The sequence below is a fragment of the Trichomycterus rosablanca genome, chromosome 16, assembly GCF_030014385.1.
Source record: "Trichomycterus rosablanca isolate fTriRos1 chromosome 16, fTriRos1.hap1, whole genome shotgun sequence".
Taxonomy (NCBI): Eukaryota; Metazoa; Chordata; class Actinopteri; order Siluriformes; family Trichomycteridae; genus Trichomycterus; species Trichomycterus rosablanca.
The window spans coordinates 6,520,997-6,540,480 of record NC_086003.1 but is presented as its reverse complement, the minus strand read 5'-3'; the positions used below and the strand labels follow the sequence as shown (position 1 = coordinate 6,540,480).

At 43.6% G+C, this 19,484-nt stretch overlaps 1 protein-coding gene across 2 annotated transcripts; it reads left to right on the top strand.

The window, feature by feature from the left end:
- On the top strand, positions 1-16,259 carry fam169ab (family with sequence similarity 169 member Ab). 2 transcript variants are annotated; one of them, XM_063011468.1, is made up of 12 exons: positions 1-135; positions 2,068-2,167; positions 2,613-2,698; positions 3,456-3,627; positions 3,719-3,898; positions 4,131-4,253; positions 4,531-4,622; positions 6,096-6,138; positions 6,213-6,324; positions 11,079-11,166; positions 13,101-13,238; positions 13,314-16,259. In XM_063011468.1, exons 1-12 carry the CDS (start codon positions 1-3, stop codon positions 14,559-14,561), a joined length of 2,517 nt encoding a protein of 838 aa, XP_062867538.1. In that variant the 3' UTR covers positions 14,562-16,259. The 2 variants fall into 2 exon arrangements, with proteins under 2 accessions (XP_062867538.1, XP_062867537.1); XM_063011467.1 differs by having other exon boundaries at positions 13,098-13,238.
- The last annotated feature ends 3,225 nt before the right edge of the window (positions 16,260-19,484 follow it).

Genomic DNA, 19,484 nt, shown 5'->3' with positions numbered 1-19,484 from the left:
ATGGAGTTCCCTGTGGATGTGCTGGACACTTTAAGGCATGGGGAGCTTGAGACCTTAGCCCATAGCTACATGAATAAGCTGCTGTACAGCAATCCAGACCACGCTCAGCACTTCACACTGCCCAGTGGAAAGGAGGTAACACTCAATCTCATAACAGTGCAACCTACCGGCCAACGTTGCTCCCTCTGGAGGCGCAGTATTCTGTTGCGCTAGCCTGGGTTCGAATCTCGGTGGTGATATTGGCCAGCTGGGCATCTACATAGACAGGACTGCATATATCTGAGGTAGAGTGGCTTAGCACCCTGTCAGCAAATCCGCTGCTGGGGACCCCAGTGGTGTCCAAGGAGTGTGTTTATTCACCTGACACACACTCCCTTAGATGTGTGTGCAGTCCACCAATCCCTTCTTATTCTCCCATTTCAGTGGATTTACATACAGAGAGCCACGCCCCGATCTCTGCACTTCTTCACTGTCTGTACAGGCGCCCTGGGCAACCAAGGTCCTTATACAGCATTACCCAAATGTGCTGGCTAGAGGGTGCCCGGGAGCTCAGAATCTAGGCGCTGGTGTGCTAGCAAGTTATCCTGCTGCTCCACCTGGAAGCCCTTAACAAAGAAGCAAATGAATGGAGTTTTAAACTTGCAGTCAGGCACCCATACTGAAATACAGGGGTTGGACAATGAAACTGAAACACCTGGTTTTAGACCACAACAATTTATTAGTATGGTGTAGGGCCTCCTTTTGCGGCCAATACAGCGTCAATTCGTCTTGGAAATGACATATACAAGTCCTGCACAGTGGTCAGAGGGATTTTTAAGCCATTCTTCTTGCAGGATAGTGACCAGGTCACTACGTGATGCTGGTGGAGGAAAACGTTTCCTGACTCGCTTCTCCAAAACACCCCAAAGTGGCTCAATAATATTTAGATCTGGTGACTGTGCAGGCCATGGGAGATGTTCAACTTCACTTTCATGTTCATCAAACCAATCTTTCACCAGTCTTGCTGTGTGTATTGGTGCATTGTCATCCTGATACACGGCACCGCCATTGGATGCACATGGTCCTCCAGAATGGTTCGGTAGTCCTTGGCAGTGACGCACCTATCTAGCACAAGTATTGGGCCAAGGGAATGCCATGATATGGCAGCCCAAACCATCACTGATCCACCCCCATGCTTCACTCTGGGCATGCAACAGTCTGGGTGGTACGCTTCTTTGGGGCTTCTCCACACCGTAACTCTCCCGGATGTGGGGAAAACAGTAAAGGTGGACTCATCAGAGAACAATACATGTTTCACATTGTCCACAGCCCAAGATTTGCGCTCCTTGCACCATTGAAACCGACGTTTGGCATTGGCACGAGTGACCAAAGGTTTGGCTATAGCAGCCCGGCCGTGTATATTGACCCTGTGGAGCTTCCGACGGACAGTTCTGGTGGAAACAGGAGAGTCGAGGTGCACATTTAATTCTGCCGTGATTTGGGCAGCCGTGGTTTTATGTTTTTTGGATACAATCCGGGTTAGCACCCGAACATCCCTTTCAGACAGCTTCCTCTTGCGTCCACAGTTAATCCTGTTGGATGTGGTTTGTCCTTCTTGGTGGTATGCTGACATTACCCTGGATACCGTGGCTCTTGATACATCACAAAGACTTGCTGTCTTGGTCACAGATGCGCCAGCAAGACGTGCACCAACAATTTGTCCTCTTTTGAACTCTGGTATGTCACCCATAATGTTGTGTGCATTGCAATATTTTAAGCAAAACTGTGCTCTTACCCTGCTAATTGAACCTTCACACTCTGCTCTTACTGGTGCAATGTGCAATTAATGAAGATTGGCCACCAGACTGGTCCAATTTAGCCATGAAACCTCCCACACTAAAATGACAGGTGTTTCAGTTATTTTGTCCAACCCCTGTAGTTCTTTCAGTACTTATTTAAGTACATCCAAATATTAATGAAATTAATTTTTATGCAGTTTGCTCCTGGTAGCTTTTTAGAATTGACATTTATCAAATGTATAAGAACTGTTGATCTCGCTGCCTGATGTAATAACTGTAACCCTTGTAGGTTGAGATCAGTCTGTCCACTGTGGGCTTTGTTCCTCTGTATGGGGCCGATGACCAGCACAAAGTCCTGGCTCTTTTCACACCACAGGACCAGTTCACAGGTAAGGATTAATTTACTTGTCTTACACTAGTTTACACTTATTTTGGGACAGTGGTAGCCTAGTGGATAGAGCTTTGGGCTATTGATTGAAGGGTGAGAGTTCGAATCCCAGCTCTGCCATGCACTGCCATCCACTGTGCTCTGACCCCAGCTTCCAAACGAGCTGGGATGCATGAAAATGTTGTTGTTGTACTGTACATCTGTATATATATATATGACAAATTCTAATACACAAAAAAAGTATATAGACACCTGACCATAAGCTTGTGAGTCATTCTTATTAAAGAGCTACAAAACCACAACAATAGATTGCAGGATCACTAAACATGGGATTTATACACCTTTCTAGCTATTGGTGTAGCTAAAATACTCAATGTTAGTAATAAGTTGGGGTGTCCACATCATTTTGCCCTGTTTATTCTCTTTCTTTGTCTTTCCCCCTCTAGCTGTGGCTTTATTTTTGGAAAATCAGTGGTTTGCTGTAGAAGACATTCTCAAAACGGCCAGCCCTACACGAGAAGGCCCGATCGAGGTATTACTCCAGAGAGAGTTCCTAAGTTTAAAATGAACCTGTTGGGAAAACCGGGGTGGTTGATAAGTATGCTGGGAGTGTGCCGTGATGGGTTATGATTTATTTATTTTTGATCTGATCACTGTACTTGAGGGGCTTCACAAATAGAATTGTTGTGTGTGTATGGGGGATTGTTGTGTGTAAATTAGATTAAATTTTTTACATGGGATTATTTATGTGAATATGTTGGTCGCATGTTGGCACAACTGGTAAAGTGGGGTTACTGCCGGTAAGGAGCGAGTGAGTAAATGCTTGGTGTCTGATGCCCTACGTTTTAACTGGTGTAATCAATGATTCTGTCAAACTCATAATAAGCCCTTGTTTCTTTCGGTTTGGAGAGTTCTTGTTTGTGCTTGAATGTGTTTCATATGCTATAATTAAAGTACAACATGTACATTTATGTAAAAATAAAGTAAGATATGGTGTAAAGGTATGCTTGGATGCAAGTATTTAAGGAAATGTAATGAATTTGGGAGTAATAAGTGGACTGAAACTTTAAAAAGTTGGACACGTCCCCAGTTCGGGAGTTTTCAATTGGGACTTGGATATGACTAGCTTAGAAGATAAAAATCCAGAAAAAAGTAGACTGGCTGGCTTAAGACTTTTTAATTGCATTGTCTGGACGATCGATTTTATGGACTAGTTAGTAGTCCTGCTTACTTGTATATCTGCTCTATTCTTATTCGTTTACAGTCTGTTTTTATTGACTCATTCCTAGGTCAGGTCTGTGGGTGAGAGGATCGTCCTGTATGTGTTGAATCGAATTGTTTACCGCGCTAATGAGATGGCCTCTGGAGAGGTGCCATTCCTGTGCCATGGTGCAAATGACTATGCTAAAATTTTCTGGAAGGATGGCGAGGCAGTGGGCTTTTACTCGGTTAAATCCAAAGGTCCGTTTGCCTTCTTAACATCTACCTATTTACGCATTAATGTGGCATGTTATTTTCCTGCATGTTAACAGTGTTTTGGCACCCTTGGCAGGTAGCGTTTGTAATAACTCTACAAGGCAGTGCTACTTCCTTCCTGTTATGGACTCCATATTTGTGAGGAAAGCTCACCGGGGAAAGAACCATGGGCTACAGATGTTGGAGGACTTTGTGGATTCTTTTGAAGAGCATGAGCTTGGTGTGAAATATCCTTTGCCCCCTGCTATGGCCAATGGTATGAGAGCTTCCTGTCAGTTTACAATTGATTTTACAATTAAAATATGTATATGTGGTACCTTGAAACTCAGCATCAATTGGTTCTGGGAGTGGCGTAGAGTTTAAAAGGCGTTGAGTTTTAAGGTATTTTTTAAAGGTGTGTTTAATGGTGCACTTTTAGTTGTTGAACTCGGTATACTTTTGTTCATATAGAAGTCATTTGGATATGACCATATAGACCATGTTTTCAGTGTGTAGGCGCTACCTGGAACGTTACCCGGCTGACGTGAACCTGCTCTGGGAGGTCCAAGGAGTTGGTGGCCCCTATCAGAGGGCAAGACTGGCCACCAAACTAGCCTCCGTGCCATTCAATGGTAAACACTTTCAACTCATCTGTTCAACCTCTGAGCTATACTGTCCGGTTAAATAAGAGTGCCTGTTAGGGGTAGGGAACAGGTTCTTGTGACATTGCTTTATTTTTAATTAAAACTAACTTTTGAATCAGATTAAAAGGTTATTTATTTTAAAATGAACTTTTGTCCAGCTCTCTTTTATGCGACTGAATAATTTGACAACAACAGCAACAGATTTTCTAATAGTTTTTCATTCATAAGCCGTTTATTCATGGAATTTGTGTGCTTTGTGATGAAGCTGATGCTGGGCGCACTAAGGACGCTGGTCAGAATGGAAAGATGGCAGACGAGGAGTTGGCATCGATGGAGGAAACCAGCCTTGACATCACAGTAAGATCGTTTTATCAATAACACTGCTTTCTTTTTTGCAACATTTAAGCTGTAAACCACTCTCGGTAGAGGAGTAAAAGACATGCAGGATGTTGGTTAATACACACCAACGTTAGGATTATCAACTACACCTGCTGGCCACTTTATTATGGCCACCTGAAGACCTTTTCATTTATTAGAAATGGAAAAGGGGGAAAATGTGATCATAACTTTGACTGTGGCATGGTTGTTGGTACCAATCTGTGCCCATAAGGTAAAAGAGCGTTTGCAAGCAAGGTCATGCAGTGATGCTCGGCTCTGATGTTTAATTCAGTCTGTAAATGTAAAATGGGGTTAAGGTCAGCGCTCTGTGCTGGTCACTTTAGTTCACCCCCACCGACCTTGTCAAACTATGTTTTATGGACCTTGCTTTATGCACAGGGACACAAACAACAGGTTCTTCAAATTTGGTTTATTTTTTTACATTTCTTTATTAATTTATAGGGATGCATCAATACCATTTTTTTCCCAACCGAGTACAAGTACATGTATTTTTGTACTTGCCGATACCGATACCAATACCTATTTAGAATACCGTTTTTTTTAAAACAAAAACACACGTGAGAAGTGACGAGAAGTTTAATGATACCACGTCCAAAAATGCACGTCAACAAGTAGCGAGTGATCAAAGTGTTTGTGCGCTGATGTGATGAAATCAAGGAGGAAAAATAAATGAATCTGAGTGGATTTGGCAACACGAACAGCATGGATTGTTCTGTAGTGAGTTGGAGGTTAATAAATATTTTTGCAATGTTGGTGTTTTGTTGTTATGTTTTGTAGAGAACGATCAGGTCAGAAATACTGTAAAACGTGTGTGTGTGCCGGTGTGTTCTGATATAAACTATATTATGCCCCTGTCCCACCTGTTTACACTCCTCTCCTGTGTTTCCCCTCACACCGTATCCTGCGTTCTCATTGGCTGTTCGACATGTCACTCATTCCCAGTCGCACATCTCAGATCAGATATCTGACGTGCTAGAAAACTCGATCCGGTCGCCGAGCGCTCGGTTGTGGGATAATTCACACTTGGCGACCGAGAGCCGAGTTTTGATCGCCGAGTGAACTGGGTCCGAGTTGCTCCCGAGCCGGCAAATCTAGCGCCGACCAGTCGCTGAGCGACAATCAGGGCAGAAATCGTGTAGTGTGAACTAGGCATAACGCAGCAACGTGCACTAGGCAACGTGCAAACGTGCAAATACCCGATACCAGTATCGGTACTCATGCATCTCTATTAATTTATGCACCATTTGACATGATTTGATGTGTGTGGCCAAAACTCCTGACCTCAGTCATTATGTCTATCAGAATTCACCTGTTTTGCCTGTTTATTTGTCCATATTCACTTCTTATATTCATCCTTAACAATACATCTATGATATACAGACTACTGAAAGAAACAATAGACAGCTCATGGTGTCATTTGCTTTTTCACAGGAGGAAGTCATTGTTGTCAAACAGTCTCACAAAGAAGCAGAAGGTATGTAGACAGAACGATGGTATCAAAACAATCCTTGATTGTCTGGATTGTCTTTAAAATCTCTCTCTGTACAGAGACGTCGGCACCAGTCGTGCGCAGTCAGAACAGTGAATACAAGCGAAGAAAACGTCTGAGGGATGAAGCAGGGATAAATGAAGAGGAGAGCCGACCGGAGAAGATGAACAGGTCTGTAGACCACTCTATCCTGAATCCTTGATTCACGTTCATATTATTTTTGGAGTGGCATGACAGAGCAGCTGGTTGAATGGCCTCAGACCAACTTTCTTTAAAGAGTTTTCCATGTTCCCCTGTGCCTGCCTGGCCCTTTTTATGGGTAGCCTGGTTCTTACTCAAATTACTCAAACTGCCCATATCTGATTAGTCTGGGTTGGTTGCAATGGCATTGACTTAAGTAATCTGGAGGCAAAAGACAGCCAGTTAGCTTGCTACCAGCATGCATTTCTTCTTGTGTTGTGTTTTACATTAGTACAGTGTCAAATCATGGTTTTAAACATATTTGGTGCAGACAGTTATGAACAAGACAGATGAAGAGTTGTGTGTTGCATGTCTGTGCTATGCTGTGAAAGCCGTGTCCCCGTGTCCATGTGGGTTTCCTCCGGGAGCTCCGGTTTCCTCCCACTGTCCAAAGACATGCAAGTGAGGTGAATTGGAGACACTAAATTGTCCAAGAAAATATTTAATGTGTCGTGAATCAGGCTCGAACCTGATTTGAGCCGCCTGTGTGAACGTTGCCTCTTTCCTACTTTCGTGAGCTGGCATAGCGGGTACATGAGGTGTGCGATAGGCTGTCTGCACATACAGTGTATCACAAAAGTGAGTACACCCCTCACATTTCTGCAAATATTTGATTATATCTTTTCATGGGACAACACTATAGACATGAAACTTGGATATAACTTAGAGTAGTCAGTGTACAGCTTATATAGCAGTGTAGATTTACTGTCTTCTGAAAATAACTCAACACACAGCCATTAATGTCTAAATAGCTGGCAACATAAGTGAGTACACCCCACAGTGAACATGTCCAAATTGTGTCCAAATGTGTCGTTGTCCCTCCCTGGTGTCATGTGTCAAGGTCCCAGGTGTAAATGGGGAGCAGGGCTGTTAAATTTGGTGTTTTGGGTACAATTCTCTCATACTGGCCACTGGATATTCAACATGGCACCTCATGGCAAAGAACTCTCTGAGGATGTGAGAAATAGAATTGTTGCTCTCCACAAAGATGGCCTGGGCTATAAGAAGATTGCTAACACCCTGAAACTGAGCTACAGCATGGTGGCCAAGGTCATACAGCGGTTTTCCAGGACAGGTTCCACTCGGAACAGGCTTCGCCAGGGTCGACCAAAGAAGTTGAGTCCACGTGTTCGGCATCATATCCAGAGGTTGGCTTTAAAAAATAGACACATGAGTGCTGCCAGCATTGCTGCAGAGGTTGAAGACGTGGGAGGTCAGCCTGTCAGTGCTCAGACCATACACCGCACACTGCATCAACTCGGTCTGCATGGTCGTCATCCCAGAGGGAAGCTGACGCACAAGAAAGCCCGCAAACAGTTTGCTGAAGACAAGCAGTCCAAGAACATGGATTACTGGAATGCCCTGTGGTCTGACGAGACCAAGATAAACTTGTTTGGCTCAGATGGTGTCCAGCATGTGTGGCGGCGCCCTGGTGAGAAGTACCAAGACAACTGTATCTTGCCTACAGTCAAGCATGGTGGTGGTAGCATCATGGTCTTGGGCTGCATGAGTGCTGCAGGCACTGGGGAGCTGCAGTTCATTGAGGGAAACATGAATTCCAACATGTACTGTGACATTCTGAAACAGAGCATGATCCCCTCCCTTCGAAAACTGGGCCTCATGGCAGTTTTCCAACAGGATAACGACCCCAAACACAACCTTCAAGATGACAACTGCCTTGCTGAGGAACCTGAAGGTAAAGGTGATGGACTAAACCCAATTGAGCACCTGTGGCGCATCCTCAAGTGGAAGGTGGAGGAGTTCAAGGTGTCTAACATCCACCAGCTCCGTGATGTCATCATGGAGGAGTGGAAGAGGATTCCAGTAGCAACCTGTGCAGCTCTGGTGAATTCCATGCCCAGGAGGGTTAAGGCAGTGCTGGATAATAATGGTGGTCACACAAAATATTGACACTTTGGGCACAATTTGGACATGTTCACTGTGGGGTGTACTCACTTATGTTGCCAGCCATTTAGACATTAATGGCTGTGTGTTGAGTTATTTTCAGAAGACAGTAAATCTACACTGCTATACAAGCTGTACACTGACTACTATAAGTTATATACAAGTTTTATTTCTATAGTGTTGTCCCATGAAAAGATATAATGAAATATTTGCAGAAATGTGAGGGGTGTACTCACTTTTGTGATACACTGTATATCCCTCGTTGCTGTCATGGGTAAAAGTACCATGGGAAAAATTGTCTTCCCTGGGGGGGGGGATGGGATCTTCCAGCAAGACAATGTGACATGCCACACGGCTAGAAATGTCCCGTATTGGTTGGAAGAGCATGACCAAGACTTTCAAGTACTACCCTGGCCCTCTGATTCCCCAGACATGAACTCAATTGAGCATCTGCGGGACCTCGATCATCGAGTTCGCTCTATGGATCCTCTCCCACTCACCGTCCAGCAGCTGTGGGATGCACTGCAGTCAGCATGGTTCCAGATACCTGTTATGACCTACCAGAACCTTATTGAGTCACTCCCAGCCTGTCTAGGTGCTGTTCATGCTGCACACTGTGTTTTCTCTGGATATTAGCTGGTGGTCATCAGTGTTAATTTCGTTGACGAATGATTTTCGTCATAGTTTTCGTCAACGAACCTTTTTTTCATGACGAAAACGAGACGAAAACTAAATAAAAACTACAAAAAAGGATAAAAACTGTGACTAAATGAATCGACACTTTCGTCAACGAATAAAAACGAGACGAAAATGTTTGGCAGGGACGACATCCAATAACTGATTTAGTTTTGTGGAAGGTAGGGACAAGTTAGAAAGAGATCCAATCATAACTACTTTAGCGTATGTGGAGGGGCGGGACAAGCCGATTAGCCATCCAATCAATACTAATCTTTTACAGTACCGCGGTAAGACCACACTCGCACACATTTGATCTAAACCCGGGAAGACCAGACTAGCCTGTAAACTGGCTTTACTCATGGAACCAGGTTAACTCCACAATGTCAACAGGGAGAAAGAGGAGAGTCGATATATGGACACATTTCTCATTTGACGTCATGAAAAACAAAAGGATGTGTAAACCATGTGGGGCGACGATCTAGGGTAAAAACACAACAAATCTGAAACAACATCTGGCACTGCTGGCAGTAATAATGGCATCATAATGTCACAGCTGCTTTAACGGTACCCAGTTTTATAAAGAATGTAATATGCAATTTGTTATAAACAATGCATATATGTTTCAGGCAGAGCAGGCTTACTGGTCATTAATATTTTGTTATTGTTATGCTCAATAAGCAAGGTCAGGTAAATAAAGATGTTTGAAATAAGTTAAATCTGTTTTTGTGTGTATTGCACATTCAAACATTAATAATATTCCATAACTGGTTAAAATGTTTCATTTTGTGTAAGTGTATATAATGACTTAAATAATTTAAGGGAAGTGATAAAAAAGCATTTACATTTTACACCCTTTATATTTATTTTAGGGCGGCACGGTGGCTAAGTGGGTTGTGCTGTCGCCTCACAGCAACAAGGTCCTGGGTTCGAACCCCAGGTGGGGCGGTCCGGGTCCTTTCTGTGTGGAGTTTGCATGTTCTCCCCGTGTCTGCGTGAGTTTCCTCCGGGTGCTCCGGTTTCCTCCCACAGTCCAAAGACGTGCAAGTGAGGTGAATTGAAGATACTAAATTTGTCCATGACTGTGTTCGATATAAACTTGTGTGATGAGTAACTACCGTTCCTGTCATGAATGTAACCAATGTGTAAAAACATGACGTTAAAATCCTAATAAACAAACAAATATGTATTTTAGTCGACTGAATCGACTGTAGATTTAGTCGACTATATTCTTATGATAATTAGTCGACTAAAACTAAAACAATTCAGATGACTAAATTACGACTAAAAGTAAATGACATTTTAGTCAAAAGACTATGACTAAAACTAAATCAAAATTTGCTGTCAAAATTAACACTGGTGGTCATAATAACGCAACTCGACATTTTAAATCAGTGAATCTGCTGCCACTTGCACAACCCCTGATCTGATCAAGAACAGCTGGATCACTACACTTCACTTCTTATATGCGTCCAGTCTGTGGCCACTTCTTATCACTTGCCAATGTTTGGTTCCCACACAGTCATGCAGGCACTGGGACCAGTCCCAAAGCAGCGGAAGCAGAAAGAGACCCTCTTTGTGCAGAAAGAGACCCCCTGTTTGTGTGGATGCCCGGCCAGGTCAATTGCTTTGCTGAGATTCAAACTCACAAGTTTTGCATACTTCTTATCGGTGCACCATTCAAGCACCCCATTTGACGCAATTGTCAGTGTTTATTAAAGGAATTTAGACTTCACTTTACTTCACTTTTTAACCAAAGAAACAAATTAGAATTGGAACGGGATTATGCACAGATATGCAAGTAAGCCAATTAAAAATGTAATGAAGCAGATCCATTTGGCATGGTGTCTGTAATCAGTGTTCACTTTTCTATAGACTGGACTTTTAAATCAAACACACAGATCAATGGATGGCTGTCTTACAAGCGCTACCGTTTTCAGCTGGGTGACTTCACCTTGTTCTGTGATGGCCAAATAAGTGAAACGGTTAACCATCACAAAGAAAGAATGTCTCGTTCGAGCTGTCCTTTGTACAGATTGTAAAGCAGAATCTGAAAGATCTGCATGAGGTTTGAAGCTCTGAATAGTGTGGGTGTGTGTTTGCAGGGTTGAGGTGGCTGAAGAAAAGAAAGAAGAATTGGTCCTTGCTAATCAGACGGTAGATGAATCAGTGGGCTCTGAGACTCCTGGAAAGGTGAAAGCATTAGTAACACACATACACCACATGTAGTCCATAATGGATGGAAGCATTAAACAGTCATTATTTTGTAATATAAATATATAAATGTCAACAGGGCAGTGGGTATAGGGCCAAAAAGTTTTTCTGTGGTCAAGGTTTTTTTCATTCATTCATCCCACTTTACTACAGTAGGTACATGTGAGCTAGCTAGATCAACCTGAGCTTGTCATAAGGAATAACATTTAACATTGCATCTAGCCATTCCCTAAGCTAGGGCTTTTCAACCTTTTTGGACATGCGCCCCCCCTCCGTGTGCCTACCTCGAACATGTGTTTATTTGAAACCGCAGCATTCATTAATAACAGTGGAGCGATGACTGAGAAGAGAAACTTGTGCTTCGCTTCATACGAATCGACTCCTGAATCACTTATAGCGATATTGTGAACAGAGCATCTCCCATGATACACCTCTTAAAGACACACACACCCATGTCCAATAACAGGAGTCATTGTTTTAGTCACTGATTATCTTCACCGTTAGTCCTATTTTGAGGGGCGACACGGTGGCTAAGTGGGTAGCACTGTCACCTCACAGCAAGAAGGTCCTGGGTTCGATCCCCAGGTGGGGCGGTCCGGGTCCTTTCTCTGTGGAGTTTGCATGTTCTCCCCGTGTCTGTGTGGGTTTCCTCCGGGAGCTCCGGTTTCCTCCCACAGTCCAAAGACGTGCAAGTGAGGTGAATTGGAGACACTAAATTGTCCATGACTGTGTTCGATATAACCTTGTGTACTGATGAACCCTGTGAAAGGAGTAACTACCGTTCCTGTCATGAATGTAACCATGAGTAAAACATAACGTTAAAATTCTAATAAACAAACAATAACAGTAAAAACGGAGAGATGACTGATAAGATTCATACGAATTGACTCCTGAATCACTTATAGCAATATTGTGAATAGAGCATCTCCTACTATACACCTCTCTTAAAGACACACACACACCCATGTCCTATATACCCATGACAGCAGTCATTGTGTTTGTCACTGATTTATCTTCACTGTTAGCCCTATTTTTAAGTTTTGCTAGCCAACGGTCTAACAAAGCGTGTGCGCGTGGTCAGCGAGACTAATCAAATATGTCTCCTGTGGGTGAAAAATGAATTGCTTTAGTTTTAGAAGTAAAAAAATCTCATAATGTTGCGCCCCTCCCTGGACAGGTACTCACGCCGCCCCCCCCCCCAGGTTGAAAACCCCTGCTCTAAGTTTTGCCCAGGTGGTGCAGCAGTTTATAACACACTGGCACACCACTGCAGTGTGTTTGAACTCATGTTTACACAAACACAATTGGCTGGGTTTGAAGGAGGGAAGGTCGGATGGGTTCTCTTCCCACTGATGCACGTGTTGGAGTTAAACATTCAGTTTGAAACAATGATGCTCGCCTACTTAGAGAACTCGTAAAACTCAGTTCTGTACCACGCAGCCTCCGAGCCACTAGTCTTGCTCGTCTTGATCCTCCACCCAGAACTCAAGGAAGACAAGCATCAATGCTCTTCTCTGTACCGGTACCCAAGTGGTGGAACGAACTTCCCCTGTCTTTCAATCTCTTCAAAAGATGATTAAAGACCCACCTTTTTATTAAGCACTCGGGCTGAGCAATAACATGCACTTCTATAACCTAACCTAACCTTCTATGGCATATTAATAAAAAACCTTTGTTCTAACCGAGTTTGAGCAGATTTGTATCATTGGACTGTTGTTTACTTAAACTAGAGTAAGTGGAAACACTTCTGTAAGTCGCTCTGTATAAGAGCATCTGCTAAATGCCGAAGATCTAAATGTAAAGCGACTAACTGTTACAGAATACAATCCAGGTGGATTAGGGTCTAACCAAAAGAGTTATCCAGTTTGTCATGCCTCATTTCTGTGCTCTCTGTAAATGTTACTATGAAGCAGGTTGAGGATCAGAAGGAGGTGAAAGAAGACATGGAGGAGGTTGGATCCCTTCTCCAAAATGGCACTGCCAGAAAAGAAGAGCAAATGGAGGTGGAGGTGGAGCAGGAGGCTGATGAACATCATTCACGTGCAGTAAAGGTGATTAGATCTTCCAAGTTTGCTGTTTGTTTGGTGCACTCCCTTAATAACCTTTGATATTGTGTCCATCCACAGGACTCTGATGATCGTGTGGACACTTCAAATGTTCTAGATGGAGAGAAGCTGGACAATGCAACCACAGAGGAACAGGAAGTCGGATTAGATCCGATAGCTGAGGTACAACTCGAAGATGGAAATCTTGCAGCTGAGGAAGAAGGACGGGAAGTAGAGGATCTGGCAGCCCATGAAGATGTAAAACATGATGCCAATGTTCCTGATGAAGTGGAAATGGCTCCTGCACCTGTGGACCAACTTGAAGATCCTCCTCTTGTTGAGGAGCAACCGGAAGTGTCAGCTGCTCCTGAGGATCACGACATGACCACTGCAGCTGAGGAGGAACCAGACGTTTCTCCTGCACCTCACGTAACTGAGGACCAGCAGAAAGCAGCTACTGAAGGAATGACTTCTGCTGTGACTGATGAACCAGACGTAGCTGCTGCAGCCGAGGAAGAGCAGGAAGCAGCTCTTACTATTGACAAGGAACAGGAAATGGCTCAACCAGCTGATGATGAACCCTCTGGAGATGTGGAGTTTAGGAAAATAATACCTGTAGGTGAAGAAACTGGAGCTGAAAATGGTAATGTAGTGTCTCCTGGTGCTGAGGAGAAACCTGAAGTAGGTGATGCTGCTGACCAGGAGGAAAAGGAAGCAGCTCCTTCTCCTGAGGAGGATCAAGACATGGTTCCTTCTGCTACCGATGACGAAAACAAAGCAGTTTCTACAGTTCTGGAGGACAAAGAGGAAGATCTTGAGGAAGATCATGAAGCATCTCCAGCTGATGAAGAGGAAGGACGGGCTGAGGACATGGACGGTCTGGACGAGGAAATGATGGACACACCTCCAAAGGAAGAGAGCCAAGCTTCTGCAAAGAAAGAAAATGACTCCAGAAGCATAGAGGAGGAGGAGGAGGAGGAGAAGTCTTTGCCAAACACTGAGGAAGGTGGAAAAAGCTCAGACGAGGCTCCCGACATCCAGGTTCTTCAAGAAACCAGGATTGAAGCAGCACCTCCATCCCCCAAACAAGCAACCAAGAGACTGAGCACTGTGGTTCCGGAGAGAGAGGAAGAAACGAAACCAAAGGAGGTAACCGTAGAAGGTCCAGAAGATGAGAAGATGATAGCAGACGAAGAGATGGAGCCCAGCACAGTTGGGGTGGTGCAGGATGAGGATCCACCTGCGATTGACAGAAGGGTGTTGAGAGGGAAAACCAAAGACATCCAGGCCACGTCGCGATCCAGATCCAAGAGACGTAGCCGAATGTGAACACACCACCTTCACACCCACTGGACGTTCACACATCGTGTCAACCTAACCTGTATGTGTATCGTATGTGTGATTACCATACACAGTTTGAAAATGTCACAATATTACTGGGCTAATGAAGCTCAATAACAGTTACAATCATTCCAAGATTAATCGTGTCCCAATACTTTTGAAGCGATCAGTTGCAACAGTTAATTTCTTCAGGACTAAAGTGTGTCCCGGGTCCCATCTCTCTGTTCTGTGGCACTGATCACACCCATTTACCATTGCTGATGGCTGCCATTTGTTCCCACTGTTCTAAATTGGCACTTTGCATTATCGATGAATGACCCCCTACTGATTTTTTTCTAAGACTGTTCCTGCCATTATGTCCATGCTGTATAGGCAGGACGGCAGATTAGCTCGCCCCATCCGACTCAACACCAGCCAGTGGTGAACTCTTTGAAGGTTGTACCTTGAACCAGGGAACACGCTGTACTCAAGTAGTCCTCGACCAGGCAATACCAGTCTCTATTGCATTGGCGGCATTCGCTCCCTTAGATACGCCCAGTTGTGTCTGCAAAGCTCTTGGCGTAAACGACTGCTGTGCACATTTAAAACCCAGTTCAATAATATGCTATATGGTCAAAAGTAGGTGGACAACAGCTTGTTAAAGGCCCTTTTCTGTTAGGTAATCAAAGTCTGTATAGACCTGGCTTGATGAGTTTGGTCTGCTGGAACTCCAGTGGCCCACATATTGCCCTGACCTCAACCCTACTGCATACCTCGGGATGAATAGTAACTGCCGTCAATTGCCGGCCAGGCAAGACTAAAAGCTTTTCAGAGGGCGCTCAGGTGGCGCAGAGGTAAAACACGCTAGCACACCGGACTCGTCGGTTCGAAACTCAGCTCTGCTACCAGCAGAGAGTTGTTCAAGGAAGGGGATTCCTTATTACGACCTCTGCTGGCTGATTGACGGCACCTGCACAGGGTTGGGGAATAATGTGTGATCAGGGTGTGTCTCTCCATACACAAAGCTGATCCACATACGAACTCGTCTCGTGCAGGTAAAAAGATACAGTCGGTCATTACACACGTGTTAGTCACGGCTCTCCTCAGTCAGAGTGGAGGTCAACATCAGTAGAGAGGACGCATAAGGCAATGGGGTTGCATCGGGTATTGGATATGACTAGATTTGGAGGAAAATTAGGGGAAAAATGCAACAAAAGTGAGAAAGCTGATCTAATCTAGGGTTTTGAAATGGAAAGTGGCGACTAGCTTATGGTCTGGTGTCCACATACTTTTGGGCGTATTGTGTTCTCATTGAACTAACACTGAACTAGCTCAGTTTTTTTGTTGTTCTTTTCTTGCAATATGTGTGTAAATTGGTGGTGGGTTTAGATTACTACCCCTTACAACGAGTTTATTAAGAAATTGCTTAGATTTTGAAGGGTTTACCACTTTTTGCAGTACACATACAATACAGATGTGGTGACAATGGGTTGACACTGAAGCATTTCTTTAGCACAGCTGTTTCAAACAAGGTTCAAACAAAAACAAATGTACACAGACGTATAAACTGAACTATTGTCCAGTTTTATAGGGAACAAGAACAGATTTGTTTAGGGGTCTGGGGTTCTTGAGGTTCACGTTCTTCTTATTACAGCTTTTTGGGAGCTCACTTTCTTACTCGTGTAGAAAATAAATAAACTTTTAGTATTTTGTACAAATGTTTTAGGCTTTTTTATTATTTCTTATTAGGAATGCACAAACATCTAAAACTTAATAACTAGAAGGGGTGTCCACATAACTTTGGTCACATGTTGAAAGGCACCCCAAAACAATCTGGATCCAAGTAAAGTGTATTTATGGATTTTAGCCATTTTTAATCTCTACTTTTTGGTATGTGAGTATAAATATTGTCCAAACAACTTCATTTAAATACAGTTTGTAGTTGTATCCTCTTTCCCTGACCGTTTTACTCACCGTTTTAATTTCTCTATTTTACCTTTGCCACAAGAGGGCGCTCTAAGGTAAACAACATCATGGCTGCATGGCATGATTTTTTTTTTTTTACTCGCCCTACAGTTGTAGCTTTTTGCTCTTTGAATTAAATAAATCAATACAGAAATACATTTTATGGAAATACATTTAAGCTCTAAGCTGTATAATCGAATCCAGTCAAAGTTGACATTTAAACTATTAGAAGATTACAAGGTTCTCCAAAATATACTGAATTAAATCATAAGTAAGCAACGCTGCTACCCATTATTATAAAGAGACTGTTGGATGTGGGGCATTAATAAGTTGTGTTTACAAGAATATATCAGTGATCTAAGATTTTTCAAAACCATTTTAATAATAATATAGTACTATACCATATAATACTGCAGGTTTTGTGACGTGGTGCTATCGGGTGGCTGGGTGTCTACACAGACATGATTGACTATCTATGGTGGCTGAAACCCTGAGATGGATTGGCACCCTGTCCAGGGTATTCCTGCCTTACGTCGGTGAAACTGGACCTGCCACGAACCTGTCCCATTTATCTCCCAATTTAGCGTAGTCTTCTGCTGCTGGGATTGCAGTCGAGGTGGGTATATTGCTGCTCACGCCTCCATCGACCCGCGCATGGCCCTTTGCGGAACACTTTTTTACGTAGGCACTCTGCACAGGCGCCTCTTTATCTGCCAATCAGGGTCCTTACATAGCGTTTGACCCCACGCACATAGTCCGGTCATCTCGCCCTAGCAGAACCGTGTCTCCTGCAGGCACTGGCAGTTATGCTCGCTAGATGCCGAGCAATGCCGAGTTTCGAACCGAGGAGTTCAGAATCTCAGCGCTGGTGTGCTAGCGGAATATGTGCCAACCAGTGGCACAAATCTTGATTATAAATTAGAGACATTTTAGAACTAGAGGGCTGGGTAAAAGAGACGCAGAAGCTGGCTGCAATAAGTGTTGTATTCATATCCAATGCTACCAAGAACTAAGTACATTCAACTATTTTTTGTACACACAATTGTTTCAAGTTCAAATTTAAAGTAACTGCATTACTGTTTGCTCTGGTAAACACGGTAGATACTGGACTAGACACTGTTGTATCTGAGATGTATTGGGCAGCAAAGCGCCAATAAAAGCTCATCAGTTCTAAATTCATATGAGCTATGTGGAGAAAAACAGTCCTGCTCCTACATCTGTTTCATATTTGTGCAGGTCTTTGAATTGCATGAATACATACATATAGGGAGGAGGTATGAGGATGATGTGGTGCTAGGTTTTGATAAAGAAAAGGTGTGTGTGTGTGAGAGAGAGAGAGAGTGTGTGTGCGTGTGTGAGAGTTTTTTTTGTAATTTCTAACAAAAGCCGCCAGCTGTCTATGCTCGGCCTCCACTCACTGGCCCTGGATTGCGTTTTTATATATATTTTTATTTGAATATTTTGTTCTTTATATTTAATCTTGGACATTTCTAGTGTTATTATTTTAATACCGTTTAATATCTGAAAACAGTGGAATTAAACCTTATTTTACGTATTAACCCTGTATACATGGTTTCGAATTGAAGACAAGATTAATAAAACAACGATATGTTAATGTAATGATTTGCATGTAACATTGTTTGTGTTTCCCACCATTACAGAGGGTTCAGGCTCATGAGTTTGAGTCTCAGCGATGCTACCAACCTGGCTGGGTGTTCAACAGACACAAATGGACAAATGGTGTCTGATGGAGGGAGGGTCGAATAGGGTTGTCTCCTCTTTGCCAGATCGATAGCGACTCCTAGAGCGACTGCTAGAAAGATAGCCAGTGCTACCGGCCTGGCTGGGTGCTAAACAGACACGGATGGACAAATGGTGTCTGAGGGAGGGATAGTGGAATAGGGTTTTCTCCTCTTTGTCAGATCAATAGTGACTCCTGCTGTCAAGTCGAGGTGCTGGCACGAGTAGTAGAGGAATACATAAGTCATAGCGTGACCCTTCAGGTGCGATATGACTGTGCAAGAATCTAGTCTGCAGGTATAAGTGGCCGAATGGTTGCTGAACAGTTAAGATCCTGGACTATTGATCGGAAGGTAGCTGGCTTAAGTCATATCACTGCCAGGTTGCCACAAACGTGCCCCTATGTGCAAGTTTTTGAATAAAAATGTTTGCTCATGGCCGCTCAGGTGGTGCAGCGGTAAAATACGCTAGCACATCAGAGCTGGGTTTTCGAATATATCGTATCGAATCTCAGCTCTGCCATCCGGCTGGGCTGGGCAGCTACATGAACAACGATTGGCTGCTGTTCACAGGGTGGGATTAACCGGACCAGGGTTTTTCATAACTGGTGCAATTATGACCTCTGCTGGCTGATTGATGGCGCCTGCAGAGAGTTGGGGAATAATGCTGATCAGGGTGTGACTCTCCGTACACAAGGCTGATCTGCATATAAACTCGCCTCGTGCAGGTGAAAAGATGCAGTCGGTACTGATCATGTGTCGGAGGGGGCGTGGGTTAGCCACTCAATTGCTTAGACAAGAGTGAGGCTCTGAAATAGAATTTTTTGAGGTTGAGGAGTGGGCCGTGGTCGGGTCTCAAATCTTTTGAACCCTTATAATGACGGTTTTGGTTGAGGTTGTTCCATATACTGCGCGCATTGCAAGTTCAATTGTCTGATGCACAGAAGACCATCTGTCATCACATTTACTCGAGTTTGATTGCACTCATGGTATTTGAGTGTTTGCATGCATTAGTGTGTATGCTTTTAGAGTGTGTGTGTGTGTGTGTGTGTGTGTGTGTGTGTGTGTGTGTGTGTGTGTGTGTGTGGTAGTGCTGGCTGATTAAGCATGGTACAGGTTTTTGTGTGTAATTAATGATGTGTCTCGTGTTCTCTCCCCTGGTAAAGGCTAATAGGATTTCCCTGCCCTGGGCTATTGCACTGAGAGGAGGTGCAAACAGAGCAGTGTG

Bases quoted from the DNA above. Each gene is read 5' to 3' on its own strand.
- fam169ab (XM_063011467.1), top strand. From the start codon at position 1: ATGGAGTTCCCTGTGGATGTGCTGGACACTTTAAGGCATGGGGAGCTT. The intron at 3,628-3,718 runs GTCCGTTTGCCT...CACCCTTGGCAG, and splicing joins TTACTCGGTTAAATCCAAAG to GTAGCGTTTGTAATAACTCT. The intron at 6,139-6,212 runs GTATGTAGACAG...CTCTCTGTACAG, and splicing joins GTCTCACAAAGAAGCAGAAG to AGACGTCGGCACCAGTCGTG.